The 24,607-nt window shown below is 42.4% G+C and overlaps 2 protein-coding genes across 6 annotated transcripts in view; both read left to right on the forward strand.

The window, feature by feature from the left end:
* LOC132870691 (nuclear body protein SP140-like protein) overlaps positions 1-4,456 on the forward strand; it is a 32,778-nt gene extending 28,322 nt beyond the window's left edge. For all 5 annotated transcript variants that reach the window (XM_060904483.1, XM_060904482.1, XM_060904481.1 and 2 more), the window contains one exon: positions 3,523-4,456. In XM_060904483.1, the coding sequence (XP_060760466.1) occupies positions 3,523-3,603 (81 nt within the window). In that variant the 3' untranslated portion in view covers positions 3,604-4,456. The remainder of the gene's footprint in view (positions 1-3,522) is intronic.
* A 5,023-nt stretch (positions 4,457-9,479) lies between these two features.
* The window catches only part of cdc27 (cell division cycle 27), a 49,682-nt gene continuing 34,554 nt past the window's right edge, over positions 9,480-24,607 (forward strand). The window contains exons 1-3 of the mRNA XM_060904467.1: positions 9,480-9,641; positions 13,089-13,164; positions 19,978-20,125. Of these exons, the coding sequence (XP_060760450.1) occupies positions 9,615-9,641; positions 13,089-13,164; positions 19,978-20,125 (251 nt within the window). The 5' untranslated portion in view covers positions 9,480-9,614. The remainder of the gene's footprint in view (positions 9,642-13,088; positions 13,165-19,977; positions 20,126-24,607) is intronic.

Here is a 24,607-nt window from a genome sequence, read left to right on the forward strand (position 1 = left end):
TTCTTCCTTGTGACCTTGAGACTGGAGGAAGACTGGAGAAGTTACTTGGGTGACTCTTCCATCACCTAAGGCTTGGCCATCCAGGGCAGACACAGACTGTGGGACTTCAAGAGGTGCAGTCAGGACATTGATACTTTGGGTGAAGTGAACATCCATAAAGTTTCCAGCCGCCCCGGAGTCTAACAAGGCCTGACAAGAGTGGATGGACTCACCCCAGGAGATGGAGACCAGGATGTAGACTCCTTGGCCAGGGAGTTCAGGAGAGAGGGTAGGCCCCGTCACAACCCTCCCTCGGCTGGACGGGGCAGTCCTTTTCCCGAGAGCTCGGGACAAGATGCTCGGAAATGGCCAGGCTTGCCACAGTAGATGCAGCACTTGTCCCTCCTTCTGCGCTCCCTCTCAGCTGCGGAGAGACGAGTACGGCCAACTTGCATGGGCTCTGAACAGTCACTGGAGGAGGTAGACAGGCTCCAGGTCGAGGCAGTGAGGCCGGGGAAGCTCAGGACTTGGCGGCGCTCTCTAATCCTGTTGTCAAGACGAGTAGAATGTGAGATCAGAGTTTCGAGGCCACTTGGGCATCCGATAGAGGCCAGGCCGTCTTTGATGGGGTCAGACAAACCATGGTGAAAGGCTGAAACCAGGGCTGCTTCGTTCCATCCGCTGACTGCTGCGAGCGTCCGGAATGCGATGGCGTAGTTCGCGACGCTTCCTTCTTGCCGGATGGACATGAGCTTCCTGGCTGCGTCTTTACTGGTGTCTGCCTGATCGAAGACATGAAGCATCTCCTCCATAAACAACTTGAAATCAGAGCACTCGGGTCCCTGTCTCTGCCAAATGGCCGTTGCCCAAGCTCGTGCCTTACCAGCTAACAAGGTTATCATAAAGGCAATCTTGCGGCGATCCGTAGTGTAGGTGGTAGGCTGAAGCTTAAAGGTGAGTTGGCACTGGGTAAGGAACTCCCGGCACTCACCGTGCTTGCCGTCATACCTCTGAGGTGCAGGAAGGCTGGGTTCGCGAGGTGAAGGAGACAGCGTGGCGGGAGGCACTGGAGCAGGAGCAGATGGTGGAGCAGGAGCTGGATCAGGGTGAGGAGAAGCGGGCAGAGGCATCAGCTGTGCCAGGGTTTTCCCAATTTGCTGAAGCAGTACCTCATGGCAAGGGCCTCACGTTGGCTTGTAAGTGTTCGTGCATGAGTGTCCATGGTAGCTCCGAAGTGTGTTAAAGAAGCCATAATTCCCTGAAGGTTAGCCGGGTAGACCGTTGAAGACGCCTCTGCTGAGTCAGTCATGACGGAGTCTTTCTGTTAGGGTTTTGCTGGGATTCGAATCCAGGTCACTGGTGTGATAATCCAGCAAACTCCCACTAGGCCACCAGGGGGATGACTCAAGTGCAGAGGCGTGAGGCGAAGGTAGAGTATCAAAAAACAGTTTATTTACAATATTTACAATCCGATGGAAAAAAAATAAAAAGAAAATCGAAAAGCTCAGAAGATAAACAAAAATAAAAATATCCAAAGGTTTCAAAGTCCAAAAACAAAAGGAAAGGCAAAATGCTGAACGCTCAGAAGATCAAAAAGTCCAAAGTCCAAAGAAAGCAAAAATATCAAAAACATAAGGGCACAGGCAAGATACATGGGACAGAGGAAACTAGCACTAGATGACATAGCATAAAGACTCCGTGACAAGGGAACAAACAGAGGGGTATTTATACACAAACTAATTAAGGAACAGGGCGAGGCAGGAAACAGGCAATCAAGACAAACACAGTGGCGGCCTCTAGAGGCCAAAACAAACATGACAAGATAAACATAACAGCGGCCTCTAGAGGCCAAAACAGTCCCAGTCCTAACAGTATAGTGTATATAGCTTGCGATATTTATTGCGCGCTTTAGATTGTTCCTTCTGGACTAGATGGGGCCGGAGTGAGCTACGCCGTCACTGATGGTCTCGTTCAACATCGCATTCCAGATTTATTCCCTCATTGCTGTTATAATAACCTCCACTCCTGGGTGTGGCTGAGGGGATTTGTGTTCATTCAGTTCAGCTATAAGAGTGTATGTGAGATCACGTCCCGATATTGGGATGTTGAAGAGGCTCCAGTTCATCCGAAAGGTGTTCAGTTCAGGTGGGGTTGAGTTCAGTCAGGGCTCTGTACAGGACACTCGAGTTCTTCCACTCCAACCTTCCCACACCAGGTCTTCATGGAGCTCGTTTTGCGCACAGGAGCATCGTCATTCACGCTGGAACAGCTTTGCGCTTCTTAGTTCCAGTGAAGAGAAAGTTAACGCTGCAGCTTTCTACAGCTTTACAAAGACTTCTGACAACTGTGTGCCTTTAAGTTTGTTGTGAGAGTTTGGGGAAGAGCTACGTATGAGTGTGACGGTGAGGAGTCCACAGACGATTGGCTGTATGGTGTGTGATGTGATGTAGTGTCCATCAGTGTGGGACCAGCTCTGTTCACAACTTTGCGGAGGCTAAATGTTAATTAGTGAATGATGATAACGTAGAGCTGGACTTTTTACTAAAACCCCCTCAGTGTTCTGGCCGAATCAACTGGCAAACCGATTGAAACTTTTTTTAACACGCCAGCTTTCTGAACTTTTTTGAAAATAAACATAATTGTTTTTTTTATCAATCTAATTGTTGCCTTTTACAATTTTTACACCAGTAGTTTAAAGTCAAGGAAACTTCATTACTTTCTCTCTCTCTCTCTCTCTCTCTCTCCCCCCTCTCTCTCTCTCATTCTGTTCTCTGTCTCTCTTTCCCCTCTCTCTCCCTCTCTCAATCTGTCCTCTCTCACTTGCTCATCTCTCTCCTCTCTCTCTCTTGCTCCTCTCTCTCTCTCTCTCTCTCTTTCCTCTGTCTCTCTCTGTCATTCTGTCCTTTCTCTCTCTCTCATTCTGTTCTCTGTCTCTCATATTCTGTCCTCTCTCTCTCTCACTCTTTCCTCTCTCTTTCTGTCTCTCTCTGTCATTCTGTCCTCTCTCTCATACTTTGTCCTTTCTCTCGCTCGCTTCTCTCTCTCTCTCTCCCTCTCTCTCATTCTGTCCTCTCTCCCTCTCTCTCATTCTGTCCTCTCTCTCTCTCTCTCTCTCTCATTCTGTCCTCTCTCTCTCTCTCCATCTCTCTTATTCTGTCCTCTCTCTCTCTCCCTCTCTCTCCATCTCTCTCATTCTGTTCTCTCTCTCTCTCTCTCTCTCTCATTCTGTCCTCTCTCTCTCTCTCTCCATCTCTCTCATTCTGTTCTCTCTCTCTCTTTCCTCTCTCTCTCTCTCATTTTGTCCTCTCTCTCATTCTGTCCTCTCTCTCTCTTTCCTTTCTCTCATTCTGTGTTCTCTCTCATTCTCTTTCTCTCTCATTCTGTCCTCTCTCTCTCTCTCTCTCTCTCTCTCTCTCTCTCTCTCTCTCTCTCTCTCATTTTGTCCTCTTTCTCTCTCATTCTGTCCTCTCTCTCTTTCCCCCCTCTCTCTCTCTCTCTCTCTCTCTCTCTCATATTCTGTCCTCTCTCTCTCTCTCTCTGCAGGATAATGAGTTTGGGAAGATGGGAGCTAGACTGAGTGAAATCTTTGAGCGCGAGTTCCACAGCATCTTTAAGACTCAGTAGCGATTCTCCACTTTAACTCTGTCACAACTCTTTCTCTCAGTGTTTATCTGTGCTTATACACTTTAAGATGAATAACTAATTAATTATTACTCTTTATGACAATAAGCTTCATATTTGGTACAGAATCATGTTGTTACCTTCTAAAGCAATAGGTGTTTTAGTTTTAAGTTGTGGTCACAGCTTTATGAACATATATACATTATTTGTTCCTTTATATTTTTAGGTTTAATTCAGATTTTATATTTGAATACTGAGTACAGTCTTTTTTCTGTGCATTCTTGTATTCTCTCTTAAAATAATTTACTTCCTTCTTACTTGCACTTTTTATTGTTTCTATATCAATTGTTTATTTTCTGTGTCGCACACTTGCAGCTGCAGACAGATGTTTATATACACAGACATGAATGTCATGGCAATGTTGGGCTTTCAGTGATTTCATGATTGTACAACATGCATCTTTAATAGAAAAAAAGAATTCGGTGCACAAGTTTTAATTTATTTTGAGTTTTCTGAACTCAACACGAGAACAGAATTATACATACAGGGTCAAAAATTTACATACACCACTTAGATTATTAATTCAGTGGTGCCGAAAGTTACAAAACGTCTTAACTTCCCCAGGTCAAGGTCTCTTAACTTCCTATTAGTCACCAGCTGGTAGTGTCTCTGTGCCAACACTCACTGGCGTGACCAACACACAGTTCATACCAGCATACGATTAAAGATGTCATTGAAATCCCAAAACCATCATGACATTCATATCCATGATGTCTGTGTATGTAAACTTCTGACCACAACTGCATATGAATACTCGGATTGGAAATGGTGAATAAAGCATTTGACTTATACAGCATTATCAGACTGTTTTCACTGTTTACTGACCAAGTGTTTACTTGAGTATGTGTGTGTTTTTCATTTTTCTCTACCAGTTATTTTGTCTGCTTGATTGTGTTGAAATATGAGCTTAAATGCTTTGTGTTGATACTTTATAACTTTTTAAATATTTTGCGCTGTTAACACCAGACATTGTCACAAAGCAGCTTGAAGCCAGTATCTCACTGGGCTGCGACGGCTTGCGCCAAATTGCGAACGTCATTTGCGAGAGAGTTTCAAAAGTGTTTTGAAACATTCGCGGGGCTTCTCAATTTCCTCGCATGAGTCGCAAAGTGTCGCTTCTTCGTCACTGAAATTTTGAACATGTTCAAAAAATTTGTGCGACAAAATTTCTCTCAGAATAGCCACAAATGCGTCGCTGGTGTCGCAAAGCCGTCGCGAACCCTTCTCAAGTCGGTTTCCGTGAGGCTTCCTGTACTTCCCTGCCTGCCGAGGGAAAGCCAGGCTGCGACAGCCTGCGACTGGTTGGAGACACAACAATTGCGGTAAAATATGCGAATATCAATTCAATGTGATTCCAAGTGAAAATTGTCGCTAATTCGCATATTTTATCGCAATTGTTGTGTCTCCAACTAGTCGTTGGCTGTCACAGCCCAGTGAGACACTACCCTTACAGAAAATTAAAGACTTTAAACATGAGCTAATTTTATCCCTAATCTATCCCCAATGATCAAGCTTGTGGCGACGGTGACAAGGAAAAACTCCCTCAGACGACATGAAGAAGAAACCTTGAGAGGAACCCGACTCAAAAGGGAACCCATCCTCATCTGGGTGATAACAGATAGTATGATTATAAATAACTCGCTTCTATAACTGTGTCCTACAGAGTCACAAAGTATAACTGTGTAACCAGGAAATTCATTATAGATTTAACATGAAGTCGGTTTTGTTGAAGTTATAAACTGTTCATTGATGGAAACTTGAGTGCAAAACTGTTCATGACAACTGCAGTCCTAAAGTTATCAAGTCAACTGTAGTCTTCAGGCATAAATGTATTACTGTAAGTGTCCAGAACCATCTTACAAGTGCAACTTTCGACTGTCCATATGGGGCCGTCCTCTACAGGAGTGATGTGATGAGACTCCAACCAGACGTAGGGCATCAGGATGGATCAGGCAGGTCCGAGGAGCAGAAGAGGTCAGAATCAGTGGTGTCTCAGGATCGACATGTAGCTCAGAGGACGGGATGCCTAGCTGTCCAAGGAAACTCTGCCAAGCGGTCCTCTGTCAGCAGGATTGCCTCAGACAATGGCACTGGAACCCCTCTACTGTTCCCTCCGGGCGATGAACTGCTCCAGCACCACCATATCGATGATCCTGTTGGTGTCGTGCTCCTCAGCCAGCAGCCACCATCAGCAGGCATCAGGGAGCTGCTGCGCAAAAGCAAATGGGTGGCCGAGGACATCATTAAAATAATAATTTAAAAATGTAGTAATAATAATAAAGTAAACACAAACATAAATGGTTGTTGTTTGTATAACATCATGACATACATTAAAAATGCTTTACAATGTAAATATACTCACTGACCAATTTATTATGAACATCTATACATTTTTGCAATTGTCCAATCAGCCAATCATGTGGCAGCAGCACAATCTGTAAAAAAAAAAATTCTACAGATACAGGTCAAGAGGTTCAGTTAATGTTCATATCAAAAATCAGAATGGTGTCTGATCCAGTGAGCAGCAGTTCTGCAGGTACAGATGCCTTGTTGATGAGAGAAGTCAGAGGAAAATGGCCAGAATGACAGAAATGACACTGTAACTCGTAACTATAATAATAAGCCTTTATTTTGTCACATGGATGCTCAAGCACAGCGAAATTTCTGCGCTGCATTTAAACCATCTGAAATCGTGAACACACACACATACCCAGAGCAGTGGGCAGCTATGCTACAGCGCCCGGGGAGCGGTTGGAAGTTAGGTGCCTTGCTCAAGTGCCTTGATACAGAGAGAAGTGAACTCAACTCAATCACTCAACTTCCCTAACATTTTTCCTGCCAGTCCCGGGAATCAAACCAGCAACCCTTTGGGCCTAAGGCTGTTTCTCTAACCTTCAGGACAATCCATGCCATTAAGAATTGAGGTTAAAGGAAAATAACTAGCATTATTTCAGGTATAAGTAAATCATAAATACAGTTAAAAAATACATTTGGTCATCATCGTCACTGCCGAACCTGATCCGGGCTTGAGGCGAACCATGTTTGGTTGACTTGGCCAGAATTGCAGCAGTAGTGTGGACGTATTCTTTTCTGCACACACACACACACACGGGCAATAGCCCCCAAGCATAACTACGTCATCACTTGTTTACCGCAATGCATTATGGGGGATAGCCGGGGTCGGTAGCTGTATAATATAGTGGATGTTAGATAAATTTTGCGTGAGCTCGATGTGAAAGGAGCGATTTTGCCATGCTCTGTCGTGGAAGACAATGAAATTGGTGATTTAAAGAAGTGGATAACGTTGAGGGTTTACAGCAGGAAAATCTGAATCCATATAAAGCTTGATGAGAAGGTCAGACATAAGTGGCAAGAATTCGTACAACTTAGAGATTGACCGAGTCGACCACGCTGTACAACATCATCAAATCTCAGAATGTCTTTTCAAAACATTTATAAATGAGTGATTAGTTAAATAAAACTTAATATCAGGAAACATTACAAAGAAAAAATATTTGGAAAACTGCTGATCTGCCATGTCATGTTCAGTATAAATGCATTTGCTTCAATAAATGGCGCTAGTGAGGTACACTGAACATTACACACACCCGAAAACTGTGGGTGGTAAAAGAGAGCAACTGGACCTGCTTGAAGATTCTTGAAGACGTTTCACCTCTCATCCGAAAGGCTTCTTCAGTTCTGTCTGACTGGTAGGGAGTATCAGGTGTTTATCCTCTCATGGATGAAAAGCTCATCTAAGGTGTCGTTGAGTCATCCTGTTGGTGTGGGTCACTGGGGGCTGGGTGTGAACGGCCTAGAGAGTCGTTGGGGTGATCAATGGGTTGTTGGTTCTCTCTGTTCTCCTGTGAGACACTGAAAACAGCTGGGTTTTGGTGTGCATTCAGTTGTCTGGGAAGTGTGCCAAGGACTGCATTGTAGGTGGCTGAGACCCCCACCTCTGTTCAGTGATGGCCGTTCCAGGTTGACAAAAATGGCTTCTTTAACTCCTCGCTCATACCAACGATCCTCTCTGGCTAAAATGCGTACGTTGCAATCCTGAAATGAGTGTCCTTTGTTGTTAAGATGAATGTAGACAGCAGAGTCCTGGCCTGAGGAGCTGGCTCTCCTGTGTTGAGCCATGCGCCTGTGAAGCGGTTGCTTTGTTTCCCCAATTGAGGTATTTCACCTGACGTCACAGGGTCACGTGACGTCCTGGTGTCTGCCATTTTGGACGGCAAGCTAGCTAATGTCAACAACAGTAGCTGGTATGTTACTGTAGCAATGTTTACGTTCAATCATTTGGATGACTGTTAAAACCTTTCAGTCTCAAGTTTTTCCTTAACTGGATTTACTAGTTTACTGAGCTAGTGCGCTCGGGCAAGCCTGCCGGCCAGTGTGCGCTAGCCTCCCGGCTGGCCGGCCGGCGCGCGCTAGGCTCCCGGCCGGCCGGCGCGCGCTAGGCTCCCGGCTTGCCCGAGCGCGCTAGCTCAGTAAACTAGTAAATCCAGTTAAGGAAAAACTTGAGACTGAAAGGTTTTAACAGTCATCCAAATGACTAAACATAAACATTGCTACAGTAACAGACCAGCTATGATGTTGTTGACATTAGCTAGTGCTAACAGCTAGTTGCTAATACACTGCTACAACTACACCGACCATAATAATACAGTTCTTAGTCATTGCCTGGTAACAGCAAATTTATAACAGGCCATGTCTCAACAGACTAAGAAGTTATTTCAATGACATTTAATAACATTTTGTTTATCCTGAGGACCGAAAGTAAATGAAAATGTGAACAAACCTTAGCTGTAATCAGATGGCGACCACCGGCTCCAGGGCCGACCCACTGATGTAGGCATGTTACCCAGCCTGACACAAAATATTTGTAGGCATCCAAACTCTTATACGCTTTCAGATCAATACCCGTGTATGGCGATGGGTTTTTAACGACATAGGTATACAGATCATGTGGGCCGAAGTCAGGTAAAGACGAGGGCTTCGTGTACTTCCGTACGTCAGTGAACAATCCTGGTGGAAGCAGGTAAACGTCGTTCTCTAAGCCTGCTAACCTCAATTTTTGCAAATCCCTCTCCCTCTGCTCGCCCTGTAAATGCCCTATGTCGCTGGATAGCGAAGGTGTTTTCTGCATCTCGCTCCTTTTTCTTTTATGTTTTTCGTTTGTCGCCTTCCTCGCATTCAAACTGATTCGAGCCGTGCCGTCCAAAATGGCAGCATCACATGACTTGGTCACGTGGGTGAAAAACCTCAATATACGAGTCTGTGTCTGAAAGAGAACCCTTGGTGGTTTGGGAGTTTTATCAGTCTGACAGGGTCGTTTGGGGGTGGCATGGTGGTGTAGTGGTTAGCGCTGTCGCCTCACAGCAAGAAGGTCCTGGGTTCGAGCCCCGTGGCTGGCGAGGGCCTTTCTGTGCAGAGTTTGCATGGTGTCCGTGTGGGTTTCCTCCGGGTGCTCCGGTTTCCCCCACAGTCCAAAGACATGCAGGTTAGGTTAACTGGTGACTCTAAATTGACCGTAGGTGTGAATGTGAGTGTGAATGGTTGTCTGTGTCTATGTGTCAGCCCTGTGATGACCTGGCGACTTGTCCAGGGTGTACCCCGCCTTTCGCCCGTAGTCAGCTGGGATAGGCTTCAGCTTGCCTGTAGAACAGGATAAAGCGGCTAGAGATAATGAGATGAATGACTGCTTCATCTCCAGAGAGTACACTTCGGCATTTTACGCCATCACTCGGCTTTTTCCGTGCAGCACTGATTTGACTCGGCTTTTTCCGGAGAACTTCGGGCCGCCGATAACGGTCAGTGTGTTCAAATCTGAGATGCTAGCTGCAGTTTGCTAGCTACTTCTGGCCTGTAGTGAACTAGAAAGGAGAGAGGAGAAAGAGGAGAGAGAGAGAGAGGAAGGAAGGAAGGAAGGAAGGAGCGAGCCTGGGTTCGGAATGACGGTGTTGCAGGAACCTGTCCAGGTAACCGAACCGCACACTCGGTCCGGAAGCGAGGTTTAATCAGAACGGGAAGTGGCACTTGAGCCGCCGGGGTGGTTTAGGACTCTGTACCGGGGATAGCATTCAGGCCTAGCTGCTCGGAGCTAAGCTAAGCGTCAAATCGATTTTGGAGGTATTTTCACTCTGACACTGTATAAGTTGCTCAAAAACAAAACTCGCAGGGTTAAAAATCTCACATCAGCTGCTTTATTAGTAAAACAGACCCCGCTGACAGCTAATGGTTATTTCCCTGAAGCTAACTCATCATAGCAAATGACTGGGTTAATGCTAACATGCTAGCATGCTAAGTTTGCTAGCTAGCTAGAGCTAATTTCTGTTTAAATGGATTAGTAAACATTTCTGGAGGTTCTAGTTACATTATTCTTATCTAAATGGCGCAGTTGTCTAATAATAAATTATAATAAAAGTAGGTCTAATAATAATGATAATGATAATATACGCTGTGCTGGCAGTGATTTGCGTTTTCATCAGTTAATAATAATAATAATAATAATAATAATAATAATTCCACAGGACTAGTTAAGTGTGAGTTAGTTAAGCAGGTTGTGATGTGCAGTAAACTTTTGCTTGCCAGCTAACAGCATTTTACAATCTATAAGTGATCATGTTATGAGTTACACTGCTGTCATTTCGACTGAAGAAAACAAGCCCAGCTGCAGAGATCATGATGATGATGGGGTTTATTTTTTTTTTCATGTGGAATTTCTATCCAAGATATTTTATTTTAAAGCCTTTTAACAGCATGTGCTGAAGTGTCAGATGAGGTCTGTTGTCTGTCCATTTCTTCACCGCTTTCCAAACACCAGAAGGTTGTTCGGTTGACGATGGATGATCTCTCAGCATTCGGCTGTCGAATCACAGGAACATCGCCGTGTCCGTGGGACAGCTCTGAAATAAACGAGTAGGATTTGATAAGGCGTCTGGTTTCAGATGGGAAGAACTTGTAAAAGAGCTCGTCGGTTGTGTTATAGATTCACGAGAACTTCATCGTCAGTGCAGCCGCGTTGAAACATCGTTCCCTTCAGTCTCGCCGTGGTGCACTTTGGAGAGAAAATAGCTGACTAGAAAATACAGCATGACTTGTACGCTCACCTTGTTCTTGACGCTCAGGAGTGGTGTTCTGCTGTTGCACGCCGAGATGCTTTTCTGCCCACCACGGTTGTAAAGAGTCACTATGGGTTACTCTGTCCTTCCTGAACCGATCTGTCCGTTTTCCTCAGACCTGTCTCGTCAACGAGGCGTTCGTTTCCATCCGCAGAACTTTCAGTCACTCACTCGATGCTTGTTTTTTGCACCATGTAAACTCTCAAGACTGTTGTGTCTGAAACCCCCAGGAGATCAGCGGTTTCTGAAATACTCAAACCAACACCTATACCACAGTGAAAGAAAGTCACGCTTCACTGTGAGATCACAATTTTTCCCGTTCTGATGTTTGAACATTAACTGAAGCTCATTATTGATTTGTATCTGCATGATTTTTTTTAAGGATTTCGGGAGTCATTTGTGATAGGAAAGTCCCAACAAAAGTGAAAGGTAAGATGTATAAGACAGTAGTGAGACCAGCTGTGATGTACGGATTGGAGACCGTACCCTTAACAAAGAGACAGGAGGCAAAGGTGGTGGAGTTGAGGATGTTAAGGTTTGCGATGGGAGGTTGGACAGGATAAGGAACGAGCACATCAGAGGGACAGACAGCACATGTGGAGAGCTTGGGAATGAAGCTAAGAGAGATGAGACGGAGATGGTATGGGCACATCCTGAGAAGAGATGCAGAGCATGTTGGAAGGAGAATGTTGAGGATGGAGCTGCCAGGCACACGAAAACGAGGAAGGCCAAAGAGGAGATACATGGATGTGGTGAGAGAGGACATGAAAGTGGTAGAGAAGGATGTGGAAGACAGGGAGCAATGGAGACGAAAGATCCGCTGTGGCGACCCCTAATCGGGAGCAGCCAGAAGAAGAAGATCTGCATGATTTTATGCATCAAGTGACTGGCTGATCAGATAAACACACAAAACAGGAGGGGGTGTTTCTAATAAAGTGACTGGCAAGCATATATATGAATGACACGTTCGCTTGTTAAAGGAGAACTGAAGGCAAATTTTTAAAATAAATTCTATTTCTCATTTTATTAAATATCGGAATGCATGTTTGATGGCTATTTCGTCGCTGCTATAGCAAGTTATGAGTGTGAAATACGCTCTGTAATATATCAGTCCATATGGCAAAGCAACGGCCGTAAACGAGATTCGTTGAGACCTGTGCGAGACATCGTAGGACTACAGCGGAAATCACTCAAAGTGACCGACATCCGCTAACGTTCCCTGTGTCCGAAATCACTGACTCGTTCACTCCTCCCTACTCCCTATATAGGGAATTACTCTATAGAGGACTCTACAGCGAGCTCGTTGGTAAAATGAAACCCCTCTTTCGGACACTCGTCCGTCGCGCTGGTATTTACGTCATTACTGTCGCACAATTAAAGCGTGCCAGATCAGTCGGCTGCTGGGTTTCAAAATAATAAATCCATGCGTGTGTTTCTGTGATAAATCCATATTATACTGAGCGCATTTCCCACATTAATCAATACAAAGCACCTGCAGCTTTCACTTCTTTACATCAAGCCTCAACACTTTCTTTCTTCTTCGCCGCTGACTTTTATTAAATCACATTTCACACTTTTAATTTGATTTCTTTCAGCGTGACCGCAATGCATGATGGGATATACTGCTTTGGTTAGTGACCATTGTTGTTTACTACTTTCCGTGATGCATTGTGGGATACTTTGAGTGCACTATATAGGGTGGGAATAATCCTCACTAAGGTTTCGGACAGCCCTACAAAATGGCGTCCGCGCTATATAGTGAGTCGGGAGCGATTTCGGACACAGCGGTGGTCAAAAGACGCGCGCACCCTCTTTCGAATGCTGACGTAATCAAGCTGGAAGTTTTGTTTGTTTTGATAACGATCAGGAAAGTTTGAAAAAAGTCGGCAGTAATCGTCATTTAAACTCATTTTTGTGCAATACTTCGTTTGGAAAACAGTTTTCAAAATGGCCGTGCTGATGCTTCACATTTCGAAGTCTCGTGAAGATCGCGCGGATAAGCGACGCCTGCCGTGGACCAAACCAACTAAATTCAACACGGATAAAAACCGAATAGGCCGATAAGTATCAGATTTAATTGCTATTAGCTGCCAATACGAGTCACGATATACAGTAAGGGTACTAAAACCGAAAATGTAACTGACTAACGTTAAGAAATAAAGCAAGTTTAAAAATGACTTCAGTTCTCTTTTAACTCTGTAACGCTGGCGAGGCGAACACGCCACCGTCCATGTTGTTTCCGCGGTTTTGAAGACGGCGTGAGAGACAGTGATGATGTTTGCTCTGTGTTGGTTTTATTTCCAGGCCGCTGTCTGGCACGCTTTAAACCACTATGCCTACCGAGACGCCGTGTTTCTGGCTGAGAGGCTCTACGCTGAAGGTAAGGCCGTAAATATTTCTCTACATGCTCCAAAACCTCCTCCTTTCCCTTTCAGTCCTCTGGAGACCTCCGTCGCCCTGACGGCGTGTCCACTGCTGTGGATTATCAGGTTGGAAAGACAGTGTTTTATACAGTAGAGCCGGGAGTTTAGGCGTAATGTCATGGTTTTCAGTCTTCTCATCTCGTTAGAGATCCCATACCCAGGTGGATCCGATATCAGGGTGGATATACAATGCAAATTAATTAACTCAAGATTTACTTATTTAAAAAAACAATAGTGTTGTGTTTTTTTTCTGTTAGAACTTTATTATGTTCATAATATTCAATATGTAATTTTTTTTAAGTGAAATGCTTCCAAAAATATATAGAAAATCTTATTTTGAAGCAAAATAATTAGTAAAGGAAACAATATACGATTGATCTCAGTATTGACTGACACTCGTAAGTATAAAGATATGATCAGTTACATCATCTTTAAAAAAAAAAAAAAACCTGAACGCTGAATAAATCTGTCAGCTTCAGACAAACCGTTTGAATGTTGTTTTAACGTGAACACGCTCCCATGTGCTCACACTGACCCCACGCGTCCTTCGTTTTCTGAAGTGGGCGGGGCTTGGCAACGTGACGCTCGCTCAGATTAACTTCACGCAAATGTGTAGTGAAGCCAGTTGGTGTGACTTCATTTTTCCTCGTCAGAAACATTTGCGTTTTTATTGCTTCCTGTTATATATTTACTCAGCGATGCGACAATGAAGTGTCTACACCATGACCCCGATACATGATTTAAAAAAATAATACTACTAATAAATTTAATTAGTATAAATACGGAGGTGGTTATAGGAAATCACGCGTGCTGATAGGCTGAATTTCTCAACCAATTTCTGGATAATCGCCTCACACGACTCAGCAAAACGGCGGGCAAAACGAATTACAGGATTATGAAATAAAACGCTGTTCCTAAGATGCTCTGAAGTTTGATCCGAAACTATTTAAAGCTAAGGTGGGATTAGGATTTATTTTATCGATTTCAAAACAAAGGATTTTATGTGACGCGATGTAGATAAGTGACGCAAGTCTGCGCCGCAAAGTTCTGATGTTTGCATGCTGCGTTTGGAGTTTGAAATGTATGATTTATTTTTAAAAAAATAAAAATCACCTGTGTATTTATACTAAAAGAATTATCCGCCTCAGGCTCAGTGAATAATAACCTCAGCTTTGTCTCAGTTATTGTTTAAATAATATCGGCTGGCTTTTTTTCATGGTATATCAGGTATATTCCATTCAGCCAGCATGATATTAAATGAGTCGAAGACGAGTAGCTGAATGGAATATATCTGATATACCGTAAAAAAAGCCAGCCATTATTATACATACACATTCCTTTCAGGTGTTCAACACGCGTCTCTCTCTCTCTCAAAATCTTCTGTATTTAACAAAGCAAACCTGGCGGCCATATTTGTTTACAAATTGTCACAGTCGCTCGCTAGCGCAGAAGTGTGACGTCATGTTGTCTTGACAACCATGCAACATCAAACCATATTCAACGCTCGTTCTCCATCGGCAGGGTTTTTTTCTAGAAAAATTTAGTATGAAGGCGCTCACCATGGCGAGGGAGTGAAGCGGGGGGGGGGATGGTGCCGGTTGCCCCCCCCGCCATGCGAAGCCTTTGAAAAATTGAGGCTCCAATGGGACATTCTGAGGCTATCTGAGAGGGAAATTGTAACACATTGTCTGTCAACATTGAAAAAGAAAGAAGTAATCTTCTTCTGCCCCGGACAGTCTTCGGCTTTCTTCCGCTTCGTGCCGCAGGATGACGTCTTTAAATGCCCAAGTGTCAACAAAAACAACTCGCGAACTACTTCTGTCAAAAGCTCTGGCGCCGGTGGGTGAAGGGTCATTCAGTCTCGAGAAATCTCGCTCTGCAAGTCAGCTGACCTTGTATGTAACCCATGTCAAATCTCGCGAGAGCAGCTGCGACAACTAAACATGGCGCCTCGGTCTGGAAAACGCCAATTCGGATTGTTTTTGCACCGTCTGGCGGTGTATCTACTATGATTGGAATATTTTTGGAGTAATTATAACGTATTTGATGATCAGACACATCGTCACGTGGTGTTGCTGGGATGTTTTCACGGAGAAATGATGGTTTTGAGAAAGATGGCATGTTGTGCAGTAGCATAAGTGCATGGCCTAAGTGTGACTTGGGGTTCAATCGGCATTTTGGTAAGAGGGCGCAGCGCCCCTGTTCCCCAGTTTAGACAAAAGCCTGCCATCGGGTAGAGTGACGTAATACATGTCGGATAAGCGATACGCTAACAATATTGCATGCTATCAAACCAAATGAATATATCTGATATACCATGAAAAAAGCCATTATTATTATTATTATACGCACACAGATTCCTTTCAACGCATCTCTCTCTCTCTCTCTCTCTCTCTCTCTCTCAAACTCTTCCGTATTTAACAAAGCAAACCTGGCGGGCATATTTGTTTACAAATCGTCCCAGTCGCTCACTCGCCAGCACGGACGTTTTACGTCGCCGGCGTGTGACATCATGTTGTCTTGACAACCGTGCAACATCATAAACCATATTCGACGCTTATTCTCCATCGGGTAGAGTGATGTAATACATGTCGGATAAGCGATACGCTAACAATATCGCATGCTATCAAACCAAATGAACGAAACCCACTAGAAGGGAAAAGAACACATTTTTATTCCATCAAAAAAGTCTCCTGCATGTATAATAATCACCGATCTTCACTGAGCCTGAAGCCCGTAATCATTAATTACAAACCGGCTGAGCTGGTTTGATGGAAAAGTTTTGTGCTTCAGCTTTAAATATATATTTTTTTGTAAAATGTAAAATTTTTACAGATGCTATACTATTCTTTTCAGTGTTAACTTTTCTTTTCAGTTAAATTTTTCGTTGGCGTTATATAAATCACTGAACAGGTTTATCGTACTGTAGAAAAAGCTTAGAGAATTGTGATCCGATATTTGGGGAGATAAAGATTGTTTCGGTTCTAATCTATCCGAAGGTAAACAAAACCGAGGCTTTTTCAGCCCGAGTCCGCAGCGTTAATGATGAAGTTAGAGAGAGCTGGTTATCTGAGATTACTGCGAGTGCCATCCAGTACACTGGTGCTGAACCGCTTCCTAATTATAATGAAAGTATTTGAATTTTTGACGATCAGACTAAAGCAGGTTTATTGATTGTTGTTAAATAAATGTGCGTGTGAAGACCCGGTGCTGTATCTGTGCCGTGACGTGTCGAGAGCACCGGGTGGTGGTGTGGTAAGCGGTGCACAAAAGACCTGAAGTGCAAAATCTCAACAGTGCGCTGTGCAAACTCGGACTGGTTGAGCTGGAAAGTATCGATCTTCAAATTCAAAGGACAAGTGACGAGCGCGTGTCCGGGTTTCTCCATCCGGCTGTGTTTTGAAATGCGTTTTACGTCGTGGTTGAGTTTTAGGTAAATGTTTTAGACTCGTGTTTGTTGGAGATGAGTGCGCGACGACCTAAAATGAAATCCTGCCTCCGGGTTTCTGATACGTCGCTACACTTAAAGCTGCGAGCGTTCTCTGGCCCTCCGTCAGGGGTGGAGTGATGGGATGTGACGTGACGGAACCAAACTAAATCTGTAAAAAGGTACGGCGTGTTAAACCCAGCCTACATTGCATAAAAGACTGTTTTAAAAAAAGAAATCTGTACCTCGACATCTGTTAATTTTCCTTCGGTTTGTAATTCTTGAGTAGCATGCTATAGATGCACAATGGTGTAACATAGGGAAAAAATTAAAAATTCAGGTTTTGATTTTATGTACTGAAATAACTATTAGGCACGATTTTTACAATATCTATATAAATGAGTTGTTTTTACCCATTTTAACCTTGAAATCAGCATTTTAATGATTACCCATAATGCATTGTTTATCGCGCTAAAACAAGCAAAAACGTCATAAGACAGTGGAAATACTACCTTTACTACCTTCACGTGGCGTCTTTCTCGATCGCACGTGCCTAGAAGTGTACCTTCTAGAACATTCCTGGGTGGTCACGGACTGTCACGTAGCCTAGTTCGGTTGTGAAACTCGCGAGGATGGAGGATTTTCGCGAGTTTAGTGGCAAACTTCTGTGCTGCAATTTCTCTATTCTCGAAATTTGTAACCTGAAACCCTACAAGAAATGTTTCATAATGTTTGGGATTTTGAAAAATGCTTCTAGCAAGTTTATTTCGCTGTATTTTTGCGTGAAACTTGGCATAAATCATCCTTAAGTGATGAGCGTGACATTGTTATTTTGGTCTGGGTCACGGAGTTAGTTGGAAGCGGGAGAAATGAGAGTTTCTCAACTACAGCAGCACTTCTCACCATAGATGGCTGGCATGTTTCACAGCGTTTGGGATTTACTAAATCGACTAAATCTCTAGATCTACTGAAGCTACGAGGATATAAATCACCAGGATTCTAATTTACTGGGTGAGAAGTGTGTGTGTGTGTATATATATATATATATATATATATATATATATTTTTTTTTTGAAAGGTTTATTCGCGCTACAAGTCCATGAAAGTTGGAATTGTTCGTGAAGGGGTTAGTTAGATTTTGGTAGCATGACGGGCACAACAGGCAAAAGAAAAAACAAATTTTCTTCCAAATTTCCTTGCTTTATCAAAATTATTTTCTGATACATTAAAAGACTGTGTGTTTATAATATTTAAGCGGTTTTTTTTTTTTAATTATAGAGAATATTTGATCAAAACTTTCAAAACAGCATTCAAAGTGATTTTTCACGGGTGTAAATGTTACGCGTGACGTCCATAATTACGTTAAATTTTAAGAACTAAAATTCTGTTAAAAATTCTAGATTTGTGCTATCATTCTGGGGTTTTGCTGAATAATACTTGAGGGAGTTCTCTTACAGTGCTGAAAATTCAATGAGTTTTGGTGAAATTCTAGAAAAGTTATTTACATTTTAACGCGCCTGATAGCGATTGTGCTCACACAGCGTGCTACTCAAGCATTACTGAAACTTTTTTAAAAGACAGCACAGTACCGAAACACATCCGAAAGATCAAGGAATCAGGCAAGGCGTACTGTACGTGAAATACGGATCGGGAGGAAGAACCGCTCGGTCGATCACGCACGGAACTGGTGAAATTAAAGCTGTGAAGTTACAGATTACCAATGTGGATCTGGAAAAAAGACGTTGTGGTGTTTTGTTGAAATGACCAGAAGTGAAACAAGTTTTAAAGTGATGTTTTTAAAGCAAAGGCATGTTATTGATGTTTTGTAAACTTTCTAAATGGTTTTACTGTGGTTCTTGCTTATCAATGCCGATCAGTATTTTCAACCTTCATTTAATTCATGGAGCTAAACTGTTCTTAATGAATGTATATGTTGGTTTATAAGGCTACGTTCACACTGCAGGCTGAAGTGACTCAAATCCGATCTTTTCGCCCATATGTGACCTGTATCCGATCTTTTATTGACAATATGAACGACACAGATCCGATTTTTTCAAATCCGACCCAGGCCGTTTGGATATGTGGTGCTAATTCCGATTCCTATCCGCTCTTTTCATATGCGACTTCAGTCTGAACCGCCAGGTCGCATTCATCCGACTTACACGTCATCAACAAGCCACAAACGTCACTATTCTGCGCTGAAGTAGGCGGCGGGTCTCTCAAAAAAAGTTACAACAACATGATGCATAATCACGGGCGCAGATAGAGGGTGGGACTCGTCCCACCCAGATTTAAATTCACCTCGCTCGGTCCCCCCCACTTATAGGGAGGAAAAAACGTCTATGCTGTCTTTCTTTGCATAAGGCAAACCTCACGGAAAAATCAAAAGACTAATTACCATTCGGTTTATTGAGGTGCACAGCAGTGTATACATAGTTGCAACAACTCACATAAAACAAAACAAAGACTGATATTCGGTTGGTTGAGCTGCGCAGACTGCACAGGTTGCGAGCTCGAGCTTGGTTGCTATGGTAACCCACAACAAGTTTGACAGGCATATCGGGGTTGGGGTTGGTTTGCTGGCAGCTTTGTCCCCCCCCAGTTTTTTGTCCCCCCAGTTCAAAAACGTATCTGCGCCCCTGTGCATGACATCAATGCGAGGGACGCTTCGGGCTGTGAAGGTTCTGAATCTTCTCAATGGAAGGACGCAGAGGTTAGGGAGCTGATTTCCATTTGGGCGGATGCAGCTATTTAAGCTAGATTGGATGGGTCATACCGCAACCGGGCGGTTTTACTTCCGTAAACACTGGCCATGCTCACTGCGTGTGACGTCGTCGTGTCCTGCAATGTGCATGCGGAACACTTTTAGGTCGCTTTTCGTTCATACTGAGGATCACATACAAGTCGCATATATTTATTTGTTCATGTGAACGACCTCACAAAAAAATCGGATTTCACAAAAAAATCGGAATTGAGCATTAAGCCTTGCAGTGTGAACGTAGCGTAAGTAAGAAGTTATTTCAGGTCATGTTCTATTTTTTTCAATATTATGAAAAATACTGATGGATAGATTTAATGTCAAAACAAAGCTATAATCGTTAAAATGTGCCCATTTTGGGAGCAATTTTCTCTTTCAGGAGATGCTAAGAATGTTCTATTTGTTGCCAGATGTACTTGGTTTCTGGGGCCATGTGGACCCCGTACCCTCAGACCCCCGACATTTTTTTATTTTTATCCCCCCCCCCCCCCCCCCCCCCCCCCGGATTTTACTTTATTTTTTTTCCATTTCACAGCCCTGTATAATGAATAACGCTGGTGTTTTTGTGCTTGTTTCTCCTCTCAGTGCACTCTGAGGAGGCGCTCTTCCTCCTGGCCACGTGTTACTACCGCTCGGGAAAAGCCTACAAAGCTTATCACCTCCTGAAAGGGCACAGCTGCACCACCCCGCAGTGCAAATACCTCCTCGCGAAATGCTGTGTGGAGCTCAGCAAGTGAGCACAAGTGTGCTTGTGTCTGTGTGTGTGTGTAATGACCATGATATGGATCTGTATGATCTTGTCGTTGGTGTCTCAGAACAAACCCTAAACTTTTAATAACTTTAATACAACGTCTAATATTGTTAATGAGATGTATAAATTTACTGCTCGCTGGTGGAAGGTTACATTTAACGAAGAAGGACACTTCTGAACATGATGCACATCTTTATTGTGGCAGCAGGTAGAAATTATTTAAACATAAATCAAAACATTGCACTTATTTTGATTGTCAAATTTGGGTCACATGATCTCCAGTAGAGTTCGATCACAGTGAGAAAGTGACTCGACTCGCTGAATCGATTCGGTTGCAGGAAGTGAATCAGTTTTCGGTTGATGCAATTTAAAAAATAAATACATTTATTTCCTGTAGACCCGAGGCACAAACCGATCCGAAGGCCAGAGCTGTAGCGCTGTGTGTTTTTGAAGAATTGGGCCAAAGAACATAAATGTAGGCATATCAGGTGAAAATTCAAGTTTAATCCAAATCACTTGAAACTGCTCAGAACTGAACGCAGAACAGCATGCTTTTGGCAGAACGAAAGTATGTTTTATCCGTTCTTGAGATCACAGGTCAACGATTGACGGAGCGGCTTAATTATTAGAAAACGCCTGTAGTATTGCGTCTGAGGATCACATGGGCCTCGTTAACCACGGAGATCAAATGTTGTTGTTGTTAATTTTCAAGATATTTATGTGGAAATTGGCAGGAACATAGATGGCTGTATACTGAATACAAAGTTTGGAAAAATTAGTAAAGACTGATTATGCAAATTAATATTTAATTAGTTTTCATTATGCTAATTAGATTTTTAAAAAACCGTTAAATTGGTACACTCAGTAAAAAGGTAATAAAAGTATTTCTAATACCCTCTTTGCATTTCTCAAAAGTAGGGCCGACTGTTTCGTTAAATTTGGTCACGTTTTACCAGAGTTGCAGCCCTTGATTAACAAAATTATACTTTGACAATTTCATGAGTCGTCCCCCCTTCTGGAATCAACTCCTCTTATAGTTCGGGGAGGAATTTCACCGAACTACGCATATCGTAATTTTGTTATATTCAGTCGCATTTTACCGGAGTTGTGGCCCTTGATTAACAAGCTTATACTTTCACAGTTTCATGAAGATATGCTTGCTTTCTAACATCAACTCCTCACAATTTTTGGAGGAATTTCATATAATTTAGCAAAAAGGTGTGGGGGGGATTTTTTTTTTTTGAGGAATTTCATGTAATTTGGCAAAAAGGTGTTTATTTTTTGTTTTTTGGGAGGAATTTCATGTAATTTGCCAAAAAAAACCCCAAAAAACCAAAACATTTTTCCAAATTACATGCACTTCCTCCAAAAAAACCCCAACTATTTATTTATTTATTTATTTCCTGTAGAACTGAGGCACAAACTGATCCAAAGGCCAGAGCTGTAAATTACCAAATTACATGAAACTCCTCCAGAAAAAAAACAACTTTTTTGGGGGGGGGGAGGAATTTCATGTAATTTGCCAACCCCCCCCAAAACAAACAAACAAGCAAACAAACAAAAAAAACCCAACCCCAAAACTTTTTGCCAAATTACATGAACTTCCTCAAAAAAAAAAAACAACTTTTTTTTTTTTTTTTTTGGAGGAATTTCATGTAATTTGGCCAGAGGTGGACAAACTACCCAACTTCATTACTTCAAAGTACAGATCCCGCTGGTTAAATGTTACTCCGATACAAGTGAAAGTTGTCCAGTCAAATTTTTTACTTAAAGTACTGAAGTACTTGCTTTTAAAAATACTGAAGTATTAAAAGTACATTTTCTGTCAACGCATCGTTGTATTATCACCACAATGCTTACAAAACCTAACGCCGTTACCAAAGACAGAGATGTGAATTCACAGAATGAACGCATGCTGTGCATCATGGTGGTTTCACGTTAAGCTCGCTAGTCAGTGAAACTCCACCTGACATGCTAGCAAACTCTCTTCAAACTCGAAATCATATTGGGTAGCTAACGCTACTAGAAAAGAGAGATTTCTACATTGTTTATTTGGCAAGATTATGCTAAAACATATTTCTGAAAGGACTTGAGATAAGTTAACATTATTCATGTTAGCATAACTCTGTTTTTACATGCTAACTAACAGTGTCCAAGTTAACTAGCTAGGTGCTAACATTAGCCGTGGACAAGGCCACAGCAGCTTGACGGGAAAATCCATAGGAAGTCCATTTGACTAACCAGACTGCCTAGCTATTGCAACGTTATCGCTAGCTCTAAAAGCACAGACAACTTCATTACAAGCTTTCTCTTGGAATAAAACGTTTATATCCCTCAATATGCTTCCGCAGGTCGGACGGCGAGTTTTTGTAGGCTGTGATGTGGTTTGTTTTCGGCAAACAAAGCAAACATTTAAAACTAAAGTCTTTAATCCTTTCAGAAAGCTGAAACATGGGTTCATGGGCCATGGGTGTGTGCGTTCCCCAGAAGAACCGCCTCCTTCCATTCTGCCAGCAACTGATCGTGTTAAATAACGCTGCGGAGAAATCACTGAACTTGATTTTATCGTCTATGGACGTGACGTTACCTTAGTGATTACTGACAGGGTGTCTCAGTGTCACCTGGGAAAATGAATCACGTTTAAGAAAAGAAAAACATCTACTTTCAAAGCTGCTTCCGAGTAACGAGGAGCTTGATAGAAATGTAGTGGAGTAAAAAGTACGATATTTTGTCTTTCAAATGTAGTGAAGTTAAAGTCACAAGTTTCCAAAAAAACCCTCAAAGTGTACTTAAGGACACTACTCAAGTAAATGTACTTCATTACTGTCCACCTCTGAATTTGGCAAAAAAAATTTTATTCCCCGCTGGCCAAAAGGCCCGAAGTGGGATTATGTCATGGTGATGTCCGTCTGTCCCGGGAAGGATTCTCACCTTCCGAAATCAGCTTCTTTCACAATTTTTGAAGGAATTCCATGTAATTTGGCAAAAAGTTTTTTATCCCCTGCTGGCTGAAAGGTCCACAGTGGGATTATGTCATGGCGATGTCCATCCGTCCGTCCCGGGAAGGGGACTCGCCTTCTGAAACCAACTCCCCTCACAATATTTGGATCGATTTCACGAAACTTCAGTAATGCGCATATTGCAATTCGTTCAATTCAGTTGCATTTTACCAGAGTTACGGTGTGGTTGCCAGCGGGGGATATTGTGTTCTCAGAGCACTCTTGTTTTCCATTGATGGAAGAATTTGATAATGTTTAGTTGGAAGACATGGTTAAAATTTCCATCGGGTTGAGAAAAGCTAGAGCACTATCGGTTTCTTACCATAGAGTTTAGCAAAAAAAAGAAAATTTAATCTGACTATATGGTTTTGTTTAACTTGTAACCTTTGAAGATGAGCGTTATAAGAAGTTCCCCAAGCCACTGTTGCATAAGGAATATAAGGGTAAGTTAATGAGTAATAAATATCTTTAAGTCGCTGTTGTGATTACAGTGCTGCAGCGTCGTTAATAACCGCAGCAGGTATGTAGGTAAATGGATTTGCGATACGGCCTGCATCAAGAGCTGATTCTTAGTAAAGGGGTCATTCCATGTCAAATCTCCGAATGCTCCCACTCGACCATCTCAGATTTGGCTGAAGAAATTCCCCCAATAGGAAAAGTCCCAAATTTTAGCTCCCGACTCCTTATAGTTTTGTCATAAAAAATATTTTTGCAACTAACCAGCTTTATAATTACCGTATTTTCCGGACTATACGTCGCTCCGGAGTTTAAGTCGCATCAGCCAAAAAATGCATTATGAAGACGAAAAAAACATATATACGTCGCACCGGCCTACAAGTCGCACTTTTTTGAAGGGTTATTCTATCCATAGAATCTGTGATTGTATCTGATAAGCGGCGCGTGGTTACTGCGCGACTGCATTGTTTATTTAATAAACGAACAGCTGAGCAGTGATAACGCGCCCTTTGCCCTGTAAGTAGCCTAGTCTGATTATTTTAAATATCTACTACTATCTTTAATACTATCACTATCGTTATTACTAATACCCTATATTATTATTATAACTAATATTAGTAGCCTATTACTGATGCATTAATCAGTTTGCTTTTAGAATATTTTTACCGGTAGGGCTTATTATCGCCCCATGGCTCTTTCATCTGTGTTATTAAAGCTGTAGTCATCATCGAGGAGAGTCATTCTTCATTTTTGTCGAATTTTATTTCATTAAATCAGAGGTCAAGTAGGCTATAGGTATATCATTTCCAAAGACAACCGTCTAGTGAAAAAAAAAACAACAACCGCTTTTAAATACCCTACTTAAATCCTTAAAAAGAGTAATTTAACTCATGTCTTGTGTGATCTGATCTCCAATGGTGAAATAAACCGGTTGTGATATGAGTAGTCTGTTATTTTAGAAGATAAATTTAATATATAATTTAATATATAGCCTAATAAAAATATTTTA

Source organism: Neoarius graeffei, chromosome 22 (genome assembly GCF_027579695.1).
Source record: "Neoarius graeffei isolate fNeoGra1 chromosome 22, fNeoGra1.pri, whole genome shotgun sequence".
NCBI classification, from domain to species: Eukaryota; Metazoa; Chordata; class Actinopteri; order Siluriformes; family Ariidae; genus Neoarius; species Neoarius graeffei.